At 43.0% G+C, this 24,662-nt stretch overlaps 1 protein-coding gene across 1 annotated transcript; it reads left to right on the forward strand.

Moving 5' to 3' along the window:
* The first annotated feature begins 118 nt into the window (after nucleotides 1-118).
* On the forward strand, nucleotides 119-24,516 carry uckl1a (uridine-cytidine kinase 1-like 1a). Its single transcript, XM_061735260.1, has 15 exons — nucleotides 119-210; nucleotides 9,411-9,598; nucleotides 9,802-9,908; nucleotides 12,173-12,343; nucleotides 12,583-12,654; nucleotides 12,799-12,988; nucleotides 13,103-13,164; nucleotides 18,141-18,157; nucleotides 18,372-18,470; nucleotides 18,554-18,647; nucleotides 20,446-20,508; nucleotides 20,588-20,710; nucleotides 20,879-20,986; nucleotides 21,221-21,377; nucleotides 23,214-24,516. The coding sequence occupies exons 1-15, from the start codon at nucleotides 122-124 to the stop codon at nucleotides 23,294-23,296; spliced, it is 1,623 nt and encodes a 540-aa protein (XP_061591244.1). The 5' UTR covers nucleotides 119-121; the 3' UTR covers nucleotides 23,297-24,516.
* The last annotated feature ends 146 nt before the right edge of the window (nucleotides 24,517-24,662 follow it).

Consider the following 24,662-nt stretch of genomic DNA (forward strand, 5'->3'; position numbering starts at 1 on the left):
ACCCTACGGCGTAGGTTCTGCGTCGATTTAACGCAGAACCATAATTCAGGCTTTACGTGACACTGAGCGTGATGTAAAACTACACTACCCATAATGCATCAGTGCACATTAGAAGTCATCCATGGCTCCGACCAGCCGATGCCGGCTCCGAGCTCGCGGGATCACGATGGATGCAGAGAGACTGAAAATAATGTCGTCTCGCTCTGACAGGTACAGGATAGACTCCTATCAGTATTCTTTCAACATTCCTAATGCCGAAAAAAAGCATTCTCGCCGTTTTGAATGGGATCTTGTCCGCAGCAGCAGCAGTGATGTAACGCTAACCGTCTCCTCCTCCTCCCAGTCCTCCTGCAAATAAAGCAAACATGAAACATTAGCACGGTTCAGACTAAAACACGGTCCAGATTAAAACACGGTGCAGCTCCGCGACGGGGCTGGATTTAGACGTGTCTTTAGACGTGTCAAAGGTGCAGAAACCACAGTTCTGAAACCAGAGTTCATCAGAAGTAGGTGAGCCGCGTGACGTCACGCAGTACGTCACTGACTGATGGGAAACCTAGAAAATCCTGAATTAAACCTGAATTAAACTTGAATTAAACCTGGATTCAACCTGGATTAAATACTGAATTAAACCTGAATTAAACCTGGATTAATCCTGAATTAAACCTGGATTAAACCTGAATTAAACCCTGGATTAAACCCCGGATTAAACCCCGAATTAAACCTGAATTAAACCCTGAATTAAACCTGAATTTAATCCTGAATTAAACCTGGATTAAACCTGAATTAAACCCTGAATTAAATCTGAATTAAACCTGGATTAAACCTGAATTAAACCCTGAATTAAACCTGAATTAAACCTGGATTAAACCCTGAATTTAATCCTGAATTAAACCTGAATTAAACCCTGAATTAAATCTGAATTAAACCTGAATTAAACCCTGAATTAAACCTGAATTAAACCTGGATTAAACCCACCAGGTTTATTAAATTTATGAAACGTGTGGACTCTTGACTAGTCTTTAAATTTAAGGTCGTATTATTTATTTTAATTATGCTTACTGCCCCTTTGTTACTTTTTATATAAAAAACATTGTCTTCTTTTAGGTGCACATATAGCTAAATTATAGTAAGATGTATAATTTTATAATAAAGAATACAATAAAAAGATCAGTGTTTCATTATAAAATACTTGATTTATAAGATTTGTTTTTGAGGATACATTTTAAATGATAAGATATTAATAATATCAGTGTTACTTATCATGCTTATAAGTAGACAAACATTCATAGAACCAGTTGAATATTTGCCCTGACACTAAATCATCTGTACCATGTCTTCAGATGACATCTGAAGGTTTTAAAGGAATTATATAATATTTTGGAATAAAGTAGCTCAAAATATGTATTAAGTATGTATAAAATATGTATAAAGTATAAAAAATACCAAGAGTATATCGTAGCTCAAAACTACTTTTCTAAAGGTATAGTTAGCGTTCCAATTGTGGTCCAACACAGAAGCTTAAGTACATGAAGCAGCAAGTTTTAGGTACAAGTCTTGTAAATAAAGTTTTTTTTTACCTGTGGTATTTCATTCACAAGTGGCATCGTTATTGCATTTTATTTTTTAAAGAAAGTCTCTTTATGTAATAGCTCAATTTTAACAGTAAACTGCAGAACACCCAGAATCAGCCACGACGTCTGAGCAGGGCAATGTTTTTCACAATTGTTAAACAAATGTAAGGGTTAGGGTTGGGGTTCAAATGTAAAATCAAGTAAAATATACACAATATCACATGGGTATCATATCACAGATGTCCTGCTGCTAAAACTGTCTAAACTCTGATTTATTTCAGAAGTCAGTTTAATAGGAGCAATGGGTTATTGTTGAGGTGATGTAACGCTACATTGCATTAAGTGAGCAAATTACGCCCACAATAAATGATCAGGTGCATAATCAACAGAAGAGTTGATTGGAAATAAAGTATCAGAATTAGTATGTAGACATTCAAATACTCGTGTAGAGAATTAACCTTTAAAGTAATCAGTTGGCTATTTCCGGCCACTTTATTTTTTTTTAAGTATGAAAGTTGTCAAACACCACTATCACACCAGCATCTCTGTTTGGGATGTTTGGGATAAAGATCCCAAAAACGTCAGCAATCCATGAAAGCTTAAAAATGTTTCTTGCATCTTTACAACCAAATATACATTTCTTTCAAAACCTTTATGTAAATAAAAACAGCTTTTCTAGAGCAGAAGCTGATTACTTGGAGCACTGTCAAAAACGTTGAAAATGAGCTCCACATATACAATGATGTGAAAAAATAATGTCCCCTTCTGTTTCTTCTTCTTTTTTTTGCCGCTTTGACATGTTTCAGGTGTTTTAAGAAATTTTAATATCAGACAAAGATAACCTGCGTACATACAAATGCAGTTTCTAAATTATGATTTTATATATCAAGGGAAAGAGCTATCCAAACCAACACGACCCTATAAAAATGTTTTCCCTCCGGCCTTGGCAACTCATGAAGTAACCTTCTTTTCTTTTTTTACTAAGCCTGATTACGACCAGACCTATCAAAAAATCACTTAAGTGGAAGCTGTCTGACAACATGAAGTAGGCTCTCAAAAAGCAACACATCATGATCCAATCTAAACAACTTTAAGAACTGATGAGAAACAGTCATTGATGTCTATCAGCGTAGATAGGATCACAAAGCCCTGTCTAATTCTCAGGGACTCCAAAGAACCAGAGTCAGAGCCAATTATCCACTAATGAAGAATACCAAGGAGGTGAAATCCCCGCTGACCAAAAAGAACACAAAAACCATTGATGATCCCCAAACTTTTGCTAAAATATTGGTGGACTGACAAGACGAAAGTGGAACTTTTTAAAAGATGTGCATCCCGTTCCATGGTGTGAACCTACCAGCGTTTCCGGTGGTGGGAGTGTGATGGTCTGGGGCTGCTTTGCTGCTTCACCACCTGGACGGCTTAAGTTTTATGACGTCCACTCTCTACCTGAGGGAGAACGTCTCCATCGGTTCATGGCCTTAATCTCCAGAGCACTTGGGTTATGCATCAGGTCAGAGATCTGAAACACGTCAGCAGGTTCCACCTCCCGGTGGCTCCAACAACAAAACACGCTACAGCTTTTGGAGCGGCCCGCTTAAAGTCTAGAGTTGAGATGCTGTGACACGAACTCAAACGGACCATTTCTGCTCAAAAAGCCTCCAGTGTGGCTGAATTCAAACAATTCTGCAGAGAGTGAGCCGACGCTCCTCCACCGCGATGTGAAAAACTCTTGTTATTGCTTCGCTGCAGTTGTTTTCACCAGGGTTGGCACAACCAGCTCGCTTGTAAAATCTTAAAATTAATTTTTCATATAGGGCCATCTTGGTTTGGATAGCTTTTTTTTAAAACTGTGTTATGTCTACTAGAACAGTGGTTCCCAACCTTTTTTCCTTGTGCCCCCCCTACTTGTGTCAAATGGCACTTTTGCACTAGGACTTACTCGGCCCGACTCGGCTCGTCACGCCTTTACCCGCCTCTACCCGTGTGTTTTTCCACAGCCAGGGGAGAAGTGGGCAGGTTGGGTTGAAGCTGCTGTGACGTACTCGATTGCGCAGCACCTTTGTTCATGTCGGCGCTGATCAGAAATCAGCTGGAGCCGCGAGCGGCTGAGAGTAAAACAGCCCGTCTACATCCCTTTTTTAATTCTCTCGTCAGCCACCAGGTTTATGAACATCTGCACCTCAGAGTTGGATCACCAAACAGACGTTTTGCGCTTTATAATAAAATCGCCGCGAGCCGCAGGTCGCTCTCGCGCTGACTCGCGCTGACTCGCGCTGACTCGCGCTGACTCGCGCTGACTCGCGCTGACTCGCGCTGACTCGCGCTGACTCAAACGTCTGCCGGCCCCGCCCCCCGACCAATCAGAGGCGTGGAGGGTGATGACGTCGGAAATAGTCCCTGCTCAGCCCTGAGATAGAACCTGGCTGAAATGGTTACAGAAAAAGTATTGGCTTGGAGCGGCTCTACCCGTCTCAGCCCCTAGTGCAAACGTGCAAACGTGCAAGACGGGGCTGTACCGAGCCAAGCCGGGCGGAGGCGAGACTAGTGCAAAAGCGCCATAAGACCAGCCAGGCCCCCCGACCCGTACGTACTAGCACCAAAATAGTCTTTAGTTGAAAAAATAAACATTAATTATGTTTTTTTTTATACATTTCTCTTTGGTTTACTCTGTATACATATGACTTCTTTTTTCTCCATTGTCACCAATGTATGAAATACGCACAAAAGGAAATAAAAATATTTCTGAAAAATGTCTCTTTTAATATGAGACCAAAATTTTTAACATTTTTCCTTTAACAAACTGTCGGAGTAAATTAAATGTTAAGTAATGATATAATAATAAGGAATGAAATCATTTCCTGTGTTTGTCACCATTCCTAAATTATTACTAATAATGCATAATTTCAAGGCAGACAAAGTTTCGCGCCCCAGAGATCTCTCGCGCCCCCCCAGGGGGGGCCCGGACCCCAGGTTGGGAGACACTGGTCTAGAAAATACAACACCACCTTGTATATCTCTATTGTTGAGCATATAATTAAGTCTTAAGTTAAGACTTATCAGATGGTATGTGTTTTTTATGACACAATTTTCTGTTAATTGCTCGGGGGTCATGATCTGGATCTTTGGAAAGCGAATCGAGACAGCTTCTGTTGTAATAAACGCTATATAAATAAAACTGAATTGAATGATATTGTTTACTTAGACTTTATTTTAAATGATTTTAACCTTCCGTGACTCCGGTCATTGAACCTGCAGAACGGATCAGCAGAAGTCCGTCCAGTCCTTTGTATGTTCACAGGTGTCTCTATTAATACCAGCCAAGCAGCTCTTTGCTCTGTGTTACACTGATCCTCTTAGTCCATCTCCCTCTCTCTCTCTCTCTCTTTGTATCACACACACACACACACACACACACACACACACACACACACACACACACACACACACACACACACACACACACACACACACACACACACACACACACACAGAGAAAAGGAGACACATTTGTATCCACATGGAGCAGTGAGCACACGTGTAGATGATAGTTCAGGCCTCTCAGCTACAGATGAGTGAGCGTTGGCTGGAAACCGACCTGTAATTTACACTCGCTCACCACTTTCCTCACCCCTGAGGGCGGCCTGTTGTTTTTTGTTTTGTTTGTTGACTTGTTTTTTAACTGGGAGGTGACCACGTTGACAGGCGAGCTGGAGGGGGGCAGGTTGTCCTGTGAGGCAGACACCACTCTGCTGGACTGTGGCGGAGCCAGAATCTCCGGGTGCTGGTCCCTGAGGTCTGACCGCAGGTGAGGTCCGGCTAACTGCTGTCATTTTCTCCCGCCGCAGGTGGGATGTCGGGTCTTCACACGCGACGCGGGCGCGAGTGTGTGCTATAAATAGTCTCTAGGCAGTTCTTTTTGTTGCGAGGTCAGAGGAAGCACAGGATCAGGGATGAATTACTGGGATTTTGCTTCAGTTATTTGGGTTGCACGCTCCGCGTCATTACTGAAGATTTTAAAGCTGCAGTCAAAACTCATCAGTCCATTCAGGATTTTTCCTTTTGTATTCACACACAGTTGTGTATCGAATACAACAAAAGAAAAGAAGAAAGAAAACAAAGCGGTTTACTCATTTAGTTTCTAATAATAGCCAATGGGAGCGCAGGAGTCCTGGTACGGAAGAGTATTAGGGCCAGGCAGGAGGAAGATTTTTTTTTCATTATGCACTTCAAGAAAAAAGTTGAAATGTCGAGAAAAAAGTTGAAATGTCGAGAAAACACAGTGCCGTACAGTAAAGGTTCTTATACAGTAATATTTGTGTAGCTTTTATTTTGTTAAGATGGAGTTAATTTGATCAGATTCATTATGACCGCATCAGCCTGTCACCTTCTTCATTCAGCAGAGTCCTTGTTTAGTTTGAGACATTAGATGCCATTTTCATCGTCCAAAGAACATCTGAAGATCACACATCACAAATACATCTTCAATTGGAATTTTTCTAATTTCATTTTTCTAATCCACACATGGCCCTGTTTGGAGAATTTTACAGTATATTATATCTTAAAAGTCTTGCTTATAAGTAAACCTTTAGTTCCTCGTCTCCTCTCTCTCTGAGCATGCATGCATATGTCAGCCATACTTTCCAGTCCATCTTGGTATAGATTTTTTTTTTTTTGTATAGCAGAATCTTTCCTTTTGAAAAGTTAGTGTGTTTGATCTTCAGTTTGAGAGGTTTTTCTCCGACCTCCTCTTCTTGGGTGTAGCTGCTGTAGCTGCCTGTCTCATTTGCTCCTCTCTTCATCTCTGACACATAAATCAGTGCTGGTTGACGTCAAACATCCCCTCTGGGTCTGGCTGTGTACATCTCTTCCTTCATAATAACATCCAATCATGTGCATACTGATGCACATGGATGGATAATCAGCGACAACACAAAGGGGGTTTTAAGTAAAGGTGTTGGGCCACCATATTGCAATCTTAACACTGATTCTGAGAGTGTATATGGAATGCGCTGTGTGTTCAGTGTAAATCTGACAGGGCTGTAGCATGAGTCAGGCTGCTTCTGTTGTGTGGATAGGAACATTTTCATCCTCAGAAAGCTCCCATTAAACAAGAAATGGTTCATCATAGAATACAAATCTGACCAGCGCCTCTGAGAGACCAGTCAGATTCATTGTGGATTGATTTTCAATAACTGCCTGAATAACTGCCCCACATTCATCTGGTGATACACATCCATTTTTACATTTTAGGACCTCAACGCATTAAAAAAGAAAAGATTGGCCCAGTTAAAGGAGCATGAGGCAGGATTGAGGCAGGATTTATGAAAAAAATTCGGATACGTTTTAAGTTTTCTAGTAATAATGTCAGATGAAGCGTTCCAAACCAAAAAGAATGATTCCTCTAGTAGTGTATCTCTCCGTTGCCTTGAACAGGCTGTGTGCTGCAAAATGTGCTGCAATTCTGGGCCCGAATTTGCCGCGCTGTCCTGTGGATGTGACGTCACATGACGCTGCATGCGCGTTCTCCTGTGCCGGCTTCGCTGTTGGCTGCAGTACCCCCAACGGCCATCGTGGCGAAGGGGGGCGCTAGAGAGTCTCTTTTCTTAAAAGGAGCCTCATGCTCCTTTAAGCTTTTATCACACTGACATCTCCAGTCCTTCTACGACACGTGAAAGATGCCTCGGCGTTGACGAGGGATGAGCATCTCTGCGGCTATTTTGTCCCGTTCTTGCTGCAAACATGTCTTACGTTGTACAACAGTATGGATTTTTTTTTTTACATTTTATTTCCATCCTTAGTCCTGAGCAAATAGTGTTTATTTCTTCCCCTAGTTGATCTGATTACAATGCGTGTTTCCCGTGAGTGATGGTCCATTCCAGATACCTCAGATACCTCTGAGCCCAGAGACGTAGCTCTGATGTAGCTCTTAGGCACGACAACAAGGATCCACCAAGGTTTCCTTGCGTTGCTCATGTACCGGTATATGAGCTGGTGACTGACAGTTCATGGTGCAGTGCAATCTGAAAATATAAGCTGCAGAAAAAACAGTTTGAATAAAGTCATTTGCTCACACAAATCACGTCTAACAGCGTGTCCCCCACCCCTCATCCCTTTCACTCTCATTTCTTCCTGCGTTAATGACTCCCCCTTTTAAACCCTTTTTTAATTTTTATTTATATATTTTATTTATTTAGCTTTATTTATTTTTTTGTCTGCTGTATCTCTCCTAAAATAACCATCATTCTAGAAAACCATCATATTCATAACCACCACACACGTGCATACATACGCCCTCACACACACACGCACACACCCACATACACACCGCACACATACATAAACGCCCTCTCACACACACACACACACACACACACACACACACACACGCACACACGCACACACGGCCACATAGAACAAATCTGAGCAAAAACATTAGCTGCGTCTGAAATCCCATCCTTCCACCCCAATGAGTAGCAAAAACAGTATGTGAGATTTTTTAGTGCGTCTGAAACATTAGTACGTACTCAATAGTACAGTATGCGCTATCCGTACTCATTCAGGAGAAATGTATTAGTATTACCAGAGACGTTCTATAAACTCTACCCCCCACTACAGTTGTGTTTCCTGTATCTGTGTCACGTGGGTTTCCCCACTGCCCCTTTAGGAGACTAACAGCAGCTCCTGAGTCTATTGAGTCCTATGGGAAAAGTGAACGTGAGCACAGATTATTACCAGTTCCTTCACCCCATAGTAACCTAAGTAAATATGGGACCCATTTTTCAAAAGCCACAAACCTTCTGAACATTCTGGCACCAAAATGGCAATTTTCAGACCGACAGATTAGGAGAAAATGAACTTTGTTTGAGACCTGTTTCTGTCTGAGCAACACACTCTCGTGAGATTTGGCTCTCATAGCTAATAATATAATATAATATAATAATAATACATAGCTCTGCTCAGAGTCGTCGGTCACTGCAGAACTGCCAAAGTCGTTTTCCCATCGGATAAAATGAAGTTTAAAACTAAAATAAAACTTGCTTCTTTGCTTAATAATACTGTTATTGTTATTATTGAAGTCTTTTTGGAAGGGAAAAAAAATATTAGACTGATCCGATGATCTTGTACTGGGTGGCGACCACGCCCACTTACGAGACAGGAAGTGTATACCATTTCATACCATTGGCAGTAACGGTAATGCGCTATCTTCTGTATACAGGATCTTTGGTACGGATTGATGGACACTAGCTAAGCAGAAACTTCCCACAATGCAATGCAGCAGTGTTTGGTTGCTAAGTGATACGTATATGTCATAAGTATAATATTAAGTATAATAATATAATTATATAATATTAATATTAGAATATTTGTATATAATAATATTATATAATGTCATCTTGTTACAGGAAAGAGCGGAGCGGTGCTGCTACTGCTGCTGTTACCATGGTAACAACTGCTACTGCTGCTGTGACAGGAGTTGTTACCATGGTAACATCTCCCCCTCCCAACGGCAGGAAGTGCCGTGTGTCTCTGAGTAGTACGTCCCAATTAATGCATACTGATATTTACTCAAAAGTGTGCCGAACTTAAGTATACTTTTTGAGTATATACTGTTTAGTATGGCATCTTGGACGCACCGAATGACTTTGTTGTTTTGTACTGTTTTGTTTGTCTCTTTGTTTTCTAGTGTCCCTTGTCCTGTACCTGTATGCGTTTTTGTTTTGCACATTTGTATTGTTACCTGTTGTGCATTAAATAAATAAATACCAGCGTGTCCCCGTTGTGCGGTGAATCCTGTGTTCAGGCTCTAACCTGTCCTGCTGTTTACTGTCACAGTGGGAGTGGCGAGGACTCGCTGGACCGGCTCCTGCCGCCTGCCGGGGCCCCGCGCAGGAAAAGCACTACCTCACTGAGCAAAACCGAGCCTCCGCTGCTCCGCACGGGCACACGCACCATCTACACGGCCGGCCGCCCCCCCTGGTATGACGAGCACGGCGCCCAGTCAAAGGAGGCCTTTGTCATCGGTATGACAGACACTCACTGACCATGTTCTCTCTTGCTTTGCCTCTGCTTTGAGCTGCACAACCTGCTCTTTTCCCCCCTATTTTCTCCCATTATACCTTGTAAATGCTTCAAGTGCAATGGCACGTGCACGCCATCAGACAACATTAGACACACTCTGAAAAACAGACATAATGGCTCTTTGAATGGCTGTGTGGATGTGCAGGGTTGTGTGGGGGCAGCGCCTCAGGGAAGACAACCGTGGCCAATAAGATCATCGAGGCTCTGGACGTGCCGTGGGTGGTGCTGTTGTCTATGGATTCCTTCTACAAGGTGAGCACGTCACGGACGTCAGTCCTCGTCTCACGTCTTTGTTTGCTCATTACTGATCGTAGCTAATTATCATCTCTGAGAGGAAATTCCTCGGTGATGGGGAGAGCATTTCCATCACATCACCTCGACGTAGACGTCATAGTTCTGCCACTGTTTCTGATTTAATCAGTGGTTGTGGTGATGGTTTATACTGAAGTTTGTCAGGCTGTCTGGTTCCTTTATGAGCATTCCTTTGCTGGAACCCGTAAACGGTTAGACATAAACACACTCAGTTATGAGGAAGGAACGTCTGAGGCAGAGAGATCAAGCAGAGCTGATAACAGCATGACCAGATCTGCAGACTAGATTAACAAGTTTCCAGTACTGCTCACCTGACTGGATAACACTCAGGTACAGTGGGCAAAAAAGTATTTAGTCAGACACCAGTTGTGCAAGTTCCCCCACTTAAAAAGATGAGAGGCCTGTAATTTTCATCACAGGTAAATCTCAACTATGAGAGACAAAATGAAAAAAATAATCCAGAAAATCACGTTGTCTGATTTTTAAAGAATGTATTTGCAAATTATAGTGGAAAATAAGTATTTGGTCAATAACAAAAGTTAATCTCAATACTTTGTTATATACCCTTTGTTGGCAATGGCAGAGGTCAAACGTTTCCTGTAAGTCTTCACAAGGTTTTCATACACTGTTGCTGGTATTTTGGTCCGTTCCTCCATGCAGATCTCCTGTGATGTTTTGGGGCTGTCGCTGGGAAACACGGACTTTCAACTCCCTCCAAAGATTTTCTATGGGGTTGAGATCTGGAGACTGGCTAGGCCACTCCAGGACCTTGAAATGTTTCTTACGAAGCCAGTCCTTCGTTGCCCGGGGATGTGTTTGGATCATTGTCATGCTGAAAAACCCAGCCACGTTTCATCTTCAATGCTGTTGATGGAAGGAGGTTTTCACTCAAAATATCACGACACATACTACATTCATTCTTTCCCTACACGAATCAGTCGTCCTGGTCCCTTTGCAGAAAAACATCCCCAAAGCATGATGTTTCCACCCCCGTGCTTCACAGTAGGCACGATGTTCTTTGGATGCAACTCAGCTTTCTTTCTCCTCCAAACACAACAAGTTGTGTTTCTACCAAAAAGTTATTTTTTGGTTTCATCTGACCATATAACATTCTCCCAATCCTCTTCTGCATCATCCAAATGCTCTCTATCAAACTTCAGACCTGGACATGTCCTGTCTTCAGCAGGAACGTCTGGCCCTGCAGGATCTGAGTCCCTGATCGTAGTGTGTTACTGATGGTAGTCATGGTTACTCTGGTCCCAGCTCTGCAGGTCATTCACTAGGTCCCCGTGTGGTTCTGGGATCTTTACTCACCGTTCTTGTGATCATTTTTACCCCCCGGGGTGAGATCTTGGTGGATCCCCAGATGGAGGGAGATTATCAGTGGTCTTGTATGTCTTCATTTTCTAATAATTGCTCCCACAGTTGATTTCTTCACACTAAGCTGCTACCTATTGCAGATTCAGTCTTCCCAGCAGGTGCAGGTCTACAATTTAGTTTCTCACGTCCTTTGACAGCTCTTTGGTCTTGGCCATAGTGGAGTTTGGAGTGTGACTGTTTGAGGTTGTGGACAGGTGTCTTTTATACTGATAACCAGTTAAAACAGGTGTCTTTTACACTGATAACCAGTTAAAACAGGTGTCTTTTATACTGGTAACCAGTTAAAACAGGTGTCTTTTACACTGATAACCAGTTAAAACAGGTGTATTTTATACTGATAACCAGTTAAAACAGGTGTCTTTTATACTGATAACCAGTTAAAACAGGTGTATTTTATACTGATAACCAGTTAAAACAGGTGTCTTTTATACTGATAACCAGTTAAAACAGGTGTCTTTTATACTGATAACCGGTTAAAACAGGTGTCATTAATACAGGTAAAGAGTGGAGGACAGAGGAGCCTCTTAAAGAAGAAGTTACAGGTCTGTGAAAGCCAGAAATCTTGCTTCTTCGTAGGTGATCAAATACTTATTTTACCCAGGAATTTACCAATTCATTCAGTAAAAATCCTACAATGTGATTTCCTGGATTCTTTCCCCCCATTCTGTCTCTCATAGTTGAAGTGAAACTATGATGAAAATTACAGGCCTCTCTCATCTTTTTAAGTGGCAGAACTTGCACAATTGGTTTCTGACTAAATACTTTTTGCCCCACTGTTCCTGACCGGTCTGCAGGTGAATAAATGTGTCTCTCACCTGGTTCAGGTTCTGTCCCCGGAGGAGCAGGTCCTGGCAGCGAGGAACGACTACAACTTTGACCATCCGGGGGCCTTTGACTTTGAGCTCCTGGTGGCCACCCTGCGAAAGCTGAAGCAGGGCCGGAGTGTGAAGATCCCCGTGTACGACTTCACCACGCACAGGAGACAGAAGGACTGGGTGGGTGGGGGGTTTCCCTCATTTGCACAAATCTTGTTTCTACAGAAGCAAAACTAGAGCAACAGTAATGAGACAATTGCACGCTGAGCGCTACAGCTTCAAAGCTGCAAATGTATTAAACTTTAATAAAGTGATATTTTGCTTAAACCGTGTTTCCCAGAAAGAATCCCAGCTTTAATGTTGTAAAAGCTGCACCGGCTCGGAGTGAAGCAGCTTTCTTCTTGTGATTCTTTTTGCAGAAAAATCTCTACGGTGCCAGTGTCATCATTTTTGAGGGAATCATGTCCTTTGCAGACAAAGAGCTTCTCCAGGTAAGCTGCTGCGCCTTCATTCCTCCGTGTTTCAAGAATGCTTGAGTGATGTAATCACTTCCCAGAGCTGTTGTTTGTGCAGCTGCCTGGATAATCTGAGCCTGATTGAGCCATTCAGAGTTGTTTGCTCTCTCCCTTGTGCAGCTCCTGGATATGAAGATCTTTGTGGACACAGACTCGGATATTCGGCTGGTCCGCCGGCTCCGCAGGGACATCACGGAGCGCGGCCGGGACATCGAGGGGGTCATCAAGCAATACAACAAGTTTGTGAAACCTGCATTCGAGCAGTATATCGAGCCCACCATGAGGCTGGCGGATATCGTTGTGCCGAGAGGTGAGACGGGCAGCCATGCTTTTCTAAAAGCAACTCAACGGGAACATCCTCACTTGTATCGTTATTTGCTGCAACGCATGTACAAACCACATTTCATTGCTTTTTCCCTCCAAGGGGGTGGGAACATGGTGGCCATCGATCTGATCGTCCAGCATGTCCACAGTCAGCTGGAGGAGGTGAGTCCCGTTACACTGGAGGCTGGCGCCACCGTGTGTTCACAGGTTGTAGCACATCCAAATATGTACAGTCTCCTTCAAAAATTACATTTTATTTATATAGCATCTATTGCAACAGAAGTTGTCTCTAAGATCTTTCCAGAGACCCAGAACATGAACCCAGAGCAATTATTACATAAACAATGACAGATAAAAACTCCCATAGTGGGAGAAAAACCTTAAGCCAAACAGTGGCAAGAAAAACTCCCCTTTAGGAGGAAGAAACCTGGACAAGGACCTGGATCATAAGGAGAAACCTGGACCAGGACCTGGATCATAAGGGGGGAGAAACCTGGACAGAGCCATACCTGTCAAGTCTCCCGTTTTCAATTCAATTCAATTCAAAACACTTTATTTGTCCCCGAGGGGCAATTTAAAAGGCATAAGGAGCAGCATTAAAAGACAAATAGAACATCAACAACATAAAAACATACATACATACATAGGATGTGCAGGTAAAAATATCCAAGGTACTGCCAGTAAAAGTGCTTTGTGCTTAATGTTAAAGTGCTATGTGCATTAAGTCAGTCGCCGTTGAGACAGAGAGGGGTCGTACATCGTAGGACATCGCAGCCTGCGACCTGATGGAGCCACTCGAACATTGAGTGAAGTGCGTGTGCGGGGTCGTGCAGGATCCTGTGAGCAGAGCGGAAGGTTTGTTGGTCGCAAAAAGCAGACAGAGCTCTAACAGGGTGTCCAATGATTTTAGAGCAGACTTTGGTGATGCTGAGTAGGCGTGACGATCTTGCAGGGTGATGGAATGAAACCAGGAGATGAATGAGAATGTTAGGATACTCTCAATGAATGCGTGGTAGAAGGTCAGGAGAATGTCTTTCTTCACACCAAATGATGTCAACTTCCTAAGCAGATATTGTCTCTGATGACACTTCCTAATGATCTCCTCAATGTTAGAGGAAAACTTCAGGAGGCCATCGAAGATTGTGACCAAGTACCTGTACTCCTCCACCACCTCCACCGGCTCCCCCCGGATGGTGGTAGTGACGGCCTCTGCCAGTTGTCTCTCGCTGTTTTGGCCGGGAAACTACCGTATTTCCCCCCTCTTTCCCGCCGTCTTCCCATATTAGCATTGTCCCGTAAATTTCCCGTTTTATAATATAATACTTTTTAAACTGCAAGCTGAATTGTCACTGACCTCGCGATAATGGATGGATGTGACGAGAGAGGAGACATTTCTGCCAAAAAAGTGAAGACCTTGTATAAATATCTCTAAAATGGGATATTAAATGTACTTTCTAAAGAGGAGCAGGATGGGGTGATTTTAGTGTCTCTCAAGGGGGAAGGGCCGATGTCCGTCAGCAGAGAGCCACATGAGTGGAAATGACAAATTAAAAGAAAATGTAAATGTTTCAGTTGAAGACAATCAATATAAACTGAAAATATTTAAAATAGTGTGCTTTAATTCCCCTTAGTGTTTTCATTTAGACACTATCAGGCTATACTATCAGGCACATAATTGTAGTTTGTAAGAGGTTGACAGGTAGTTATTTTGGATTTCTCGCAAATCTGTCTTAAAATGTAAGATACTGGACCTCGGTGGGGCTGGTGGGACGGCGGCGGAACATTTCCCGTATTTTTAAATCCAAAACTTGACAGGTTGGCAGAGCAGGAAACAACAATTTATTGCAGAACCGCAAACAGTCATGTGAAAAAGAAAAGGTGTGTTTTACAGTTTTCAACTATCAGGATTCAGTCTAAAAATCATCTGAGGCTCTCCAGGTTTTGAGATGAAGTAAACCCAAACTCAGACATCGCGTGACATTTCACAATGCATGGCTTCTTATTTTAGCTGAACTACTCCAGGTTGGAGGTCTTGGCTGGATTGGTCCTGTGCAAACATCAGAGATACGTGCAGCTCATCTGCACGACCTGCTCTCGGCCAGGCGGATCATGCTCCGGTCGGCCTCTCCTCCACTTACTGATCTCTTGGTTAGGGGTAACGTCCAAACAAGTACGGGGCGGTGGAGACAGGAAGCACGTGGAGATGGCACCAGGGCCAGAGCGGGGTGTCACTGACAGAGCTACAGTGACCTGAGAGAGCTGCCCCCCCGAGAAGATACAAGAGCCTTCAGGGAGAGAGACGGGGATTACATGAAGATGGTACAAAAACAACCTGGAGTCAAGATTAGAGAGGAGGAGGTGAGAAGGGGAGCACCGGAGCTGCTCCAGCAGAACCGTGTACCAGACGTGTGGTCAGGGATGAAGGAGATTACAGGCTTCAAGCAGAGGGAGGATCAGATAGACGGGAGTGTGGACAGAACCAGTGAGCTGAACATGTTCTTCAGTAGGTTGAGTTCAGAAACAAGCTCAGCATCCTCTTCACCTGCGTAAACAGACCTCCCATCCTCCCCTGACCCGGCTTCCCCGTCACGCTCCAGCTGCTCCATCTCCGGTGGGAGGCTGGTCTGATTCCTGCCTCGGCCGAGCTCTGGCTCGGTGGAGAAACCCCACAGAGACAGTCACTGCTGCATGTAATATCCATTCAGGGATGAATAAAGTATTGTTTGAGTGAAACGTGCATTTAGGGGTTGGTTAACACAATGCCAAGGAAGAAAGACATCAGCAATGATCTTAGGGAGCTTTCAGACCTGAGGCCCGTTTGTTTTGTTCCGATTCAGGGGCTAAATCGATACAGTTGTTTGGTTTTTCGTTTGTGTTCACAAGTCTGTAGCGGTTCAAAGCTGTTAAAGCAGCACTATGTAACTTTTCCACCTTAATATCATATTTCCAGAGTCATTGTGACTGTACATCAACTTCCAACAGGTTTAATGACACCTCTGTCATGGTCTGAGGGGTCTGTATCTCCTTCACTGGTACTATGTAACTTGGAGGTGGATGGTAGGAACCCTGCCACACTAAAAAACTACACATCTTTACGGCTTTGACTGCTTTACGGCATACGTCACTTCCCCCTCCTTCCCGATTCGCAGTCGAGACGAAAATGGGCGGGGCTTGGAGCGCAGCTCCGCAGAAGCTGGTAACCCGTTGCTGCGTTGTGGCTGCAGCAGCTCCACACAACAGACGTGGGGAAAAGATCGCTAATGGTTTAACTTTTCACCGCTTTCCTGCTCAGAGGCAGAACCACGCAGGCCAAGTATCTGATATAACAAAGTAAAAGAGTGAAAGAGTCGTCCGCTCGCTTGGATCGCGGCTGTAACGACCAAACATAACGTTCCACACATGATCACAAACAAACACTCACACAGACCGGGTCTGATCAAAACACGGGTTTTATTCCCCACTTCGCCAGCTAAACGCAGTTGCTGGCCAGCTCTCTGCGGTGCAATTAACCCCAATCTTCAGATAAAACTAGTTTGTTGAGGAAAAAATATTAACTCTTATTTGTAACTGCAGAGGAAAAAAATAATCTCACGAGGAAAATAAAAATATTGCTCACACCTCGGAGCCTCTTCAGCATAATATAGCAGTCAAAAAAAAAAGAAAAGAGAAGTAAGAGTAATACAAAACATGTATTGTATGTTGTACTATTATACTAATTTATTGAAACACATGGCGAGTCAAACATTTACCAAAGCAGCTGCCAAACACTCCTAAACAAGGTAGCCTAAGACGTGGGTTCTGCAGAACTGCAGCAGTAATCCCTTATAAAGAGTGGAGCTCCGACGAGGAGCTTCATTCTTTAGTAGGGATTTCATAGTTAATAATCATTATTTTCTCCATATACTGCTCCCTGGCTTCCTTGTTTAAGGTATCCCGGTAAATTCCAGTTCCTTTCCAGCAGTTTAACATCTTTTTTTTGCGTTCCGTCTGTTCACTTGGTGAAACAGAAAAGTCCGTCTCGTCTTCATTCACTATCAAAACAAATGCAGCGACGGGACAGAATATTTCCGGCAGTACGCGCTGGTGCTCATGGGAAACGTAGTGTTCTTTCTGGTAAAGCACTACCGCTTTTGTCCATAAGATGGTGCCAAACTCAACAAAAGCTGAAAGTTACGTTGTGCTGCTTCAACAAATGCCATGCACGAACTGTTCTCTCATTGGTCAGAAATGAACGCGGAAGGAGTTTCCTATTCCGTACCCCGGGAAAAATAACAACTATGGAGCATCATAAGCACAGCTGTGAGTGAATTGTGTCGGTTGCTGTGTGGATTATGTTTTCACTGCAAACGAACCGCTCCAGGTCTGGAATGGAAGCGAGCCGAGAACCTAACCCTAACCTCTCCTAGGATCTCGGCTCGCTTGTTTTGTCCCGCATCCGAGCGCGATAGCTGTGTTGACATATACCAAACCAACCGATCTTTAGGGGGAAACGCTCCCTGTTTCAGAACAACTGCTCCAAACGGGACAGGTGTGAAAGCACCTTAGAGATGGATTTCAGGCCATTTCTAAAAAAGTTGGAGTCCATCGTTTGACAGTTTGAAAGATTCAACATCTAACCCACTCCGGCAGTCATCCACGTCCAGGGAGGACGCTCCATCCCTGCAAGCCCCTGACGTTTTTCTATAGCTTGTGTTTTGTATGATGCACTTTCCTTTTCACATGACTACAGATGTTTAACCAGTTCATTTTTAGGAAATCTACAGTTGATAAACATAGACCTCCCCTGCCATTTATTTAAAGATTGGTTGTAATAGATGAAACTTTACTGATAGTACGCTCTACTTCCTTGCCTTGAACACACACACTGCTTCATTCTGAGTCAGTCCTGCACCCCATCCCAAACGTAGCCGCCCTTCAGAGCCCTCCCATCCTCCAGTTTGACTAAATCTACCACGTCCAGCTATTTTAGGAGATAAAATGATGTTTGATGGCTTTGAAAGCGCTGGTGGGTGAAACACTGTTGCTGTTTGAAAAGATTTGTTTTCCAACGATTCAGAATCCATTATATGACAACCTTGACACCTTTTGTCTTCTCTCCATGTGGATTTTCTTTGTCGTTTTGTCTTCTATTTATGCAGCGTGAGCTCAGTGTCAGGTATGCTGCTACGTACTTTGACTCCTCCGGCTTTTGTCAGTATGTCATTATTTCACAGTTTGTCCTGCGCACGCCCTGATCACCACACCCCACATCCTCGGCTTTCTTCTTTATGTGTCTCCTGGAGCTTCTGCCTCCGGGTCACGCTGCTTCTTGCTTGGTGTGTGTGAGGAGGACGAAGCCCTGTGATCTGACGGCCTCTCCTCTTCCTCAGGGCCCTGCTGGCCTCGGCCCACCAGCTGCAGCCGCTGCCGCAGACGCTCAGCGTGCTGGAGAGCACAGCGCAGGTCAGAGGTCTGCACACCATCATCAGGTACCAGCATGTGCTCATACTCACCTCCACGTCCCTTTTTTTGGTGCTTTCCAGGCTTAAAAGCATTTACTTTGCTCTCGCAGAAACAAAGAAACTAGCCGAGATGAGTTCATCTTCTACGCAAAGCGGCTGATGCGTCTCCTCATAGAACACGCGCTGACGTTTCTGCCATCTCAGGTGGGCGGTTTATAATATTCAAATGAACTGGTAGTGCATGTGCTCGAGAAAAATTAAGCCTTAGAGTAAAACAATCTGTAACTCAAGAACAGATTATTATCCTTGATGATGTTTTGATGGGGATTATGATGGGTGGGATGGACCTAACAAGTTTTTTTTAACTATATCTTTATTTTATTTTTTTTATTCACACACAGGATATTATTATAAAGGACATTTCAAAACAACTTTTGACTTAACACTCTTAACCCCCCCCCCAACCTACATCCATTCTCTCTTTGCATCTCTCTTCTTATAAGGTCCAAAATTAGTACCGTATTTTCCGCATTATAAGGCGCACCTTCAATGAATTACGTATTTTAAAACTTTTTCCATATACAGGTATAAGGTGCACCACATAAGGCGCTACAGTAGAGGCTGGGGTTACGTTCTGCATCCATTAGACCAAGGGTCGGCAACCTGCGGCCCCGGAGCCGCATGTGGCTCTTTCATCCTTATACTGCGGCTCCGAGTGGCTTGGGAAAATAAATTACAAAAAAAAACAAACTAAGTATTTAATTGAAGTGTATTTTATTTGTGTTAGTTCTTTAATATTTTAGTTCTAAATTGGAAGATTATTGTTATCTTGATCTTGAATTTGTGGAGAAAAACTGTCTAACAATAAACTCCCTGTTCTCCCTATGGCCAGTCCGGGCCTGGCGGCTGCTTACCATAGTTGAAGACCTGTTGAGGCTCAATATTGATCCATATATAAGGCGCACCGGATTATAAGGCGCACGGTCAGCTTTTGAAAAAATTTAAGGCTTTTAGGTGCGCCTTATAGTGCGGAAAATACGGTACAAAATAACATATGACAGTATTTTAAGTACAGTCCAATGGTACCTCTAGCAAATTAAAGATATACATAAACAAAGAATTACACTTTTGGCCCTCCAAGACCCTTCCCCTTCCGAGGTTCACCACTACTCTGATATTATGGTATCCTGCCCTGCATTTTCCTCCCGTAGAATCACCCCTATATCTCCTTTTTTAATGAATTGTGTGGCAGGGTGGAGGAGCTGCAGCCACTCAGGCTGACGGGACACAGGTGTGGCCCGTCAGCCTCTCCACCCTGCCAGCCTTATAAGGGAGAGACAGAGAAGCTGCAAGGAGGACTGGGAAGCTGCTGCTGGTCGTGGTGCTTGTGCACGTGTGTCCTGGGTGTGAGGTTCCGGTGGATTAAATAAAAGGGTTCTGCACAAAACTCCGTGTCCTCTCTATCCTGTCGGTCGGGCCCCGTAGCATTCACCCTGCTACACTGGCGCCCAACGTGGGGCACCACGACCAGCAGCAGCTTCCCAGTCCTCCTTGCAGCTTCTCTGTCTCTCCCTTATAAGGCTGGCAGGGTGGAGAGGCTGACGGGCCACACCTGTGTCCCGTCAGCCTGAGTGGCTGCAGCTCCTCCACCCTGCCACAAATTGATTAAACGATTTCCAGATTTCCTCGTACATCCTGAGTTTGTTTTTTAATATGTATGTTATTCTCTCCATTTAAATACATTGTGCCATAACCTTGATCCAAGCACCGATTGTAGGTGCATCAGTTTTCTTCCAGTTAAGAGCAATAATCCTTTTTGCCTGCAATACAGCAAAATCAATACATTTAAGTTCTCAGGGTTTCAAATTGAGATCAAATCCTGTATATTGTGACAAAAGCTTGACACAAGAATACTGGTTAGAGGCGGTTTGCTGTGGTGTAGATGTGTGTCAGAATGTTGGAGGTTTGTGTAATAACAGCCACTTGTGTGTGTGTTCTCCAGCCGTGTGCGGTCCAGACCCCGCAGGGCCACGAATACCAGGGCCGCAGCTCCAACGGGAGAGGGGTGAGTGAACTCATCGTTAACTTCCAGACCAGCGTGTCCTCCGGGTACCGGGCCTCACATTCAGCTCCCTCGTCCACAGATCACCGGCGTGTCGGTCCTGCGGGCAGGAGAGACCATGGAGCCGGCCCTGAGGGCCGTGTGCAAGGACGTACGCATCGGCAAGATCCTCATCCAGACCAACCTGGACTCAGGTGAACCAGAGGTACAAACAGATCTGCTCCCCGCCAGACGTCTGTCAGAATAACATGCAAATCACACAAGATTACGTTTTTTTTTTTTCTTTTTCTTCCACATGATATCTCCGTGGTAACTGGCTGTCCTGCTCTTGTAACCATGGTAACCGGTCTCTTCCTTTGCCGCCCCTTGCCAGCTGCATTACCTGCGTCTGCCCAAAGACATCAGTGAAGATCATGTCATCCTAATGGACAGTACAGTGTCCACCGGCGCCGCCGCCATGATGGCAGTGAGAGTCCTGTTGGTGGGTAGAGACCGGCACCATGCAGGACCCCTGCTCTGTTTGACCCGTGTTTATCATTCATATTTGGGGTTTGGGGTTTGAGGCTTTTTCTCTTTTCTTTTCTTTTCTTTTTAAATTTGCATTATTTTTGCAAAGACAAGAGGAACGATTCCTGGCTTTCTCGTAGCAGCTGAGCTGCTGATAATGATCAGGAAGGCGGTAACGGTTGCTGCTGTGCTGTGTTTGGCTGAGCAGGATCACGAGGTGCAGGAGGAGAAGATCATGCTGGTGTCGCTGCTGATGGCAGAGCTGGGGGTGCACTCTGTGGCCTACGCTTTCCCAAAGGTCAACATCATCACCACGGCCGTGGACAAAAGTCTGGACGACTTCTTACACGTAATCCCCGGCATCGGTGAGCCGTCACACACACTTATTTACTCTCTGTGTGTCTGCCAGTTTTGAGACACTAAAAAAAGACTGCAGTCTAGTAAAGTTCACGTCATATCCAGTCTATTTTTGGGTGTGGGATTAATAGCTTTCTGCTAAAAAAAGAAGATAAAATACAAAAATCACCTGCTTTTCAAGATGACGTATTCTTGATTTTATAATTGTGTCACTTTGGACTTGAAGCGACTGTGCCACGTGCACTAAAGGTACATCAGACAGACCATTTGGCTATTTTGCAACATAAGTAGTTACAGAAACTTGCAAAATGTGGAACTGCTCGTGATGTTGAATTTATGCAGCTGAGAAAGTGAATGCGCACATAGAAAATGGATAAAAGACAAGAACAAAAAACAATTAATAAATGAATTAAGAGTTAACAGTTGCTGGCCAGAATTGTGTCTGTCTTTTAAAGCTGGGTATCAGTCGCCCGCCAGGTCTGGAGGATGAAGCTGATGCTGAAGCGCTGTAAAGTGCACTACCCCTCCCGGCCAGCAGAGGGTGACATTTCGGGCCTACTTGTCAGATTTTACACGTCTATGAAATCATTCCCTGACTTCTCACTTCACTTATGATCACAGCAGTAGTTTTCTAATGACTTAATATTTCTAGCAGCTTTTATAGGGCAAATTACTTTACTCCTAAAAAGCTCTAAACCAGGGGTGTCAAACTCATTTTGCTTGGCTGGCCGGATTTGACGATTTTTTTTCTCGCGGGCCGCACGCTCAAAATAACAAAAACGGTGCGAAATTTTTTTGTCTAATTCTTTTTTTTTTTACTATTGCTATCTAATCCAATATCAGTTTAGTTAATTTTAAAGGAAATATGCACTTTGTTTACACTCTAATTATGTAAAATATATTTCTTCAGGATCTTTTCTTGAAATTTCTCGTTTTTTTTCAAATTATGTAAGATACTTTTAATATCATTTTACAAAGATAAACAGAAACAAGTATGTTTTTTTTTTACATTTCGCTTTTTTATAGGAAATTGAATTAAAAGCAAAATCTTTCTTATTACATCTGAGAGTGTTTCTTTGTGATTTAGAGATTTTTCCAGTACAATTAAGTGTATTTATTTTTAAAAATTGGCGCGGATATTTACTCCAGTGTGCCGAAAAAGTCTGCACTTCTCTTTTAACTGTTTTACTTTTTCACTATCCTCGTATTCAAAACTGAAATTCTCCGAATAAATATCTTCTATCATCTTTTTTAGCAGTGATATTTTTCCTGCGAAAATATATAATAGTAGTCAGTTAATAAAAATAAACGACCGTCTACAAAGAAATAAAATCGGCAAACGCATTCTAGAAAACGAAAAATTTTTCGAAAACTGCTCTCTTTGTGGAATAACGATGGATTTGTAGAAGAAATACATTATCGGATATGCTGCGATTCATGGCAATTATTTATGCCTTCCTTTTTAGTAAATTAACATTTCGTTTTTTTGCGTTGGAAACTTCTCGCGGGCCGCATGAAAACTTCTCTCGGGCCGCATGCGGCCCGTGGGCCGCACACATTTGACACCCCTGCTCTAAACTATTACAGATACTTTAAAATCAGAAGGCAAATATCAGTCTTTGGGTAGATTCTTGATTCATGCACCTTTTATGTTTGGCCAACACTTTCAAAACATTAAAATTACTTATTGATACATTTGACCAAATTCATCGGCCTCTTTGTACATAAATCCCAAAATTAGACTTTCCTTCACCTCGCCCAGCTTCTGCAGCTGTTCAGATTCCTCCTGGTTGACATTGTAGAGATTACTAGCATGCTCTGAGTCGTCTGCTGTGCGTTTCCAGGGGACTTTGGGGACCGGTACTTTGGGACGGACGGGTCAGACAGCGGGAGTGATGAGGAGGACCAGGAGCATCTGTCCTACTGACTCAAACATCTGTGAGCCTGGGAAAGACAAAACCAAATTACTTGAAAACTCCGGTTATTGTGCATCTTCTTCTTCAAGCGTAGACAGGCACACAACTTCTTGTATTCGCTTTTATGTACTGAGGAGAAAAACTTTGTTCTCAGATGTAGCCAAAGAGTCTCCGTCTAGATTTGTGTATTATAGATTTTTCTATGTTTGCGACCCGGAGTCTTTATTGCTAGTATTTTCTTACAGAAAGCTTAAAAATGTGAACGAGTGCCATTACCCTTCAGTTCCAACACTGCAATAAAATTATATATTACACTGTATTAAAATGACAACTCACTCTATTATCTGTTCATCTTCTGTAGGACTCTGAGTCTTCATTGTTAATATTTTCATACATGAGGATTCCAGATGTGAAACGTTGCCATAACCCAGCAGTTATGATATGAATCTGCTCCGGGACCCGGTTCCCAGGACTTATTCTGTGATCGGTTAGGTTAAAGTGTTGGCAGATATGTGTCAGTCACTGTCATATTTATCTGGTCCCCCTCCGAGTTCAGAAGGTCAGGGGGTCAAACATCACACAAAGCAAAACCTTTACGCTCCAGCTGAGGCTGAAAACCTCAACCAAACAGGTTTACGCAGGCAATTTTGAAAAATGAAGTTGTGCACAATCAAAGTTCCAATTCACCCTGAGACATTAATGAATGTCTGCTCACAATCTTTCCTGAAGCCTTTGAGATATTGATGAAATAAAACTTGAAAATCAGCTGTTTTCTATGTGAATTCAACTACAAATGTGCTTGCACAGTTAATAATGTGTTAGAATCATGATGGATAGTTCTGCTGTCATACTGCACGTTGTTTAATCAGCTTCTCGTCATTTAAGGGGTCACTTTTATGCTTCTGGGTGTAATTCAGACCTTTCACTGTTTATAGTGTTTCTAAATCTTCTCTTAAGAAACATGGTATAGTTTTGCACCACTCTGCTGCTCACATTGATGTCAGTGGACTGTCACAATTAGTGCATTAAATAATTAGTCAATTCATAGTAAACTCACCCTTGCTCTTGGTTAAATATATATTTTTAAAAACTAAAAAATTTTTTTTCTTAAATTCTCATTTTTTTATGTCTTAATGGTGTGAGTGATGTGTCTCATGTCAGGTGATTTACGGTTGAAAACAATTGAATAAGTGAGACGGATAAATCAGCAGATTAACCCGTACAAATAATCCTTTGATGCACTCGAGGTTTGTCACAGTTTATATACAAATAAATAATAAAAATGTTAAAAAAAAAAAAAAATGATTTGAACGTATATTTCTACTAGAAAGCCATAAATGTGTGATAACTCTTAAGTTTTTCAGTCAGCAGCACCAC

The sequence above is a fragment of the Cololabis saira genome, chromosome 12 (assembly GCF_033807715.1).
Source record: "Cololabis saira isolate AMF1-May2022 chromosome 12, fColSai1.1, whole genome shotgun sequence".
Taxonomy (NCBI): domain Eukaryota; kingdom Metazoa; phylum Chordata; class Actinopteri; order Beloniformes; family Belonidae; genus Cololabis; species Cololabis saira.

Coding starts and splice junctions, on each gene's coding strand:
- uckl1a (XM_061735260.1), top strand. CDS start 122: ATGGCTCCGACCAGCCGATGCCGGCTCCGAGCTCGCGGGATCACGATG. Junction 211..9,410: donor ATGTCGTCTCGCTCTGACAG/GTACAGGATAGA, acceptor TTACTGTCACAG/TGGGAGTGGCGAGGACTCGC. Junction 12,344..12,582: donor ACAGGAGACAGAAGGACTGG/GTGGGTGGGGGG, acceptor TTCTTTTTGCAG/AAAAATCTCTACGGTGCCAG.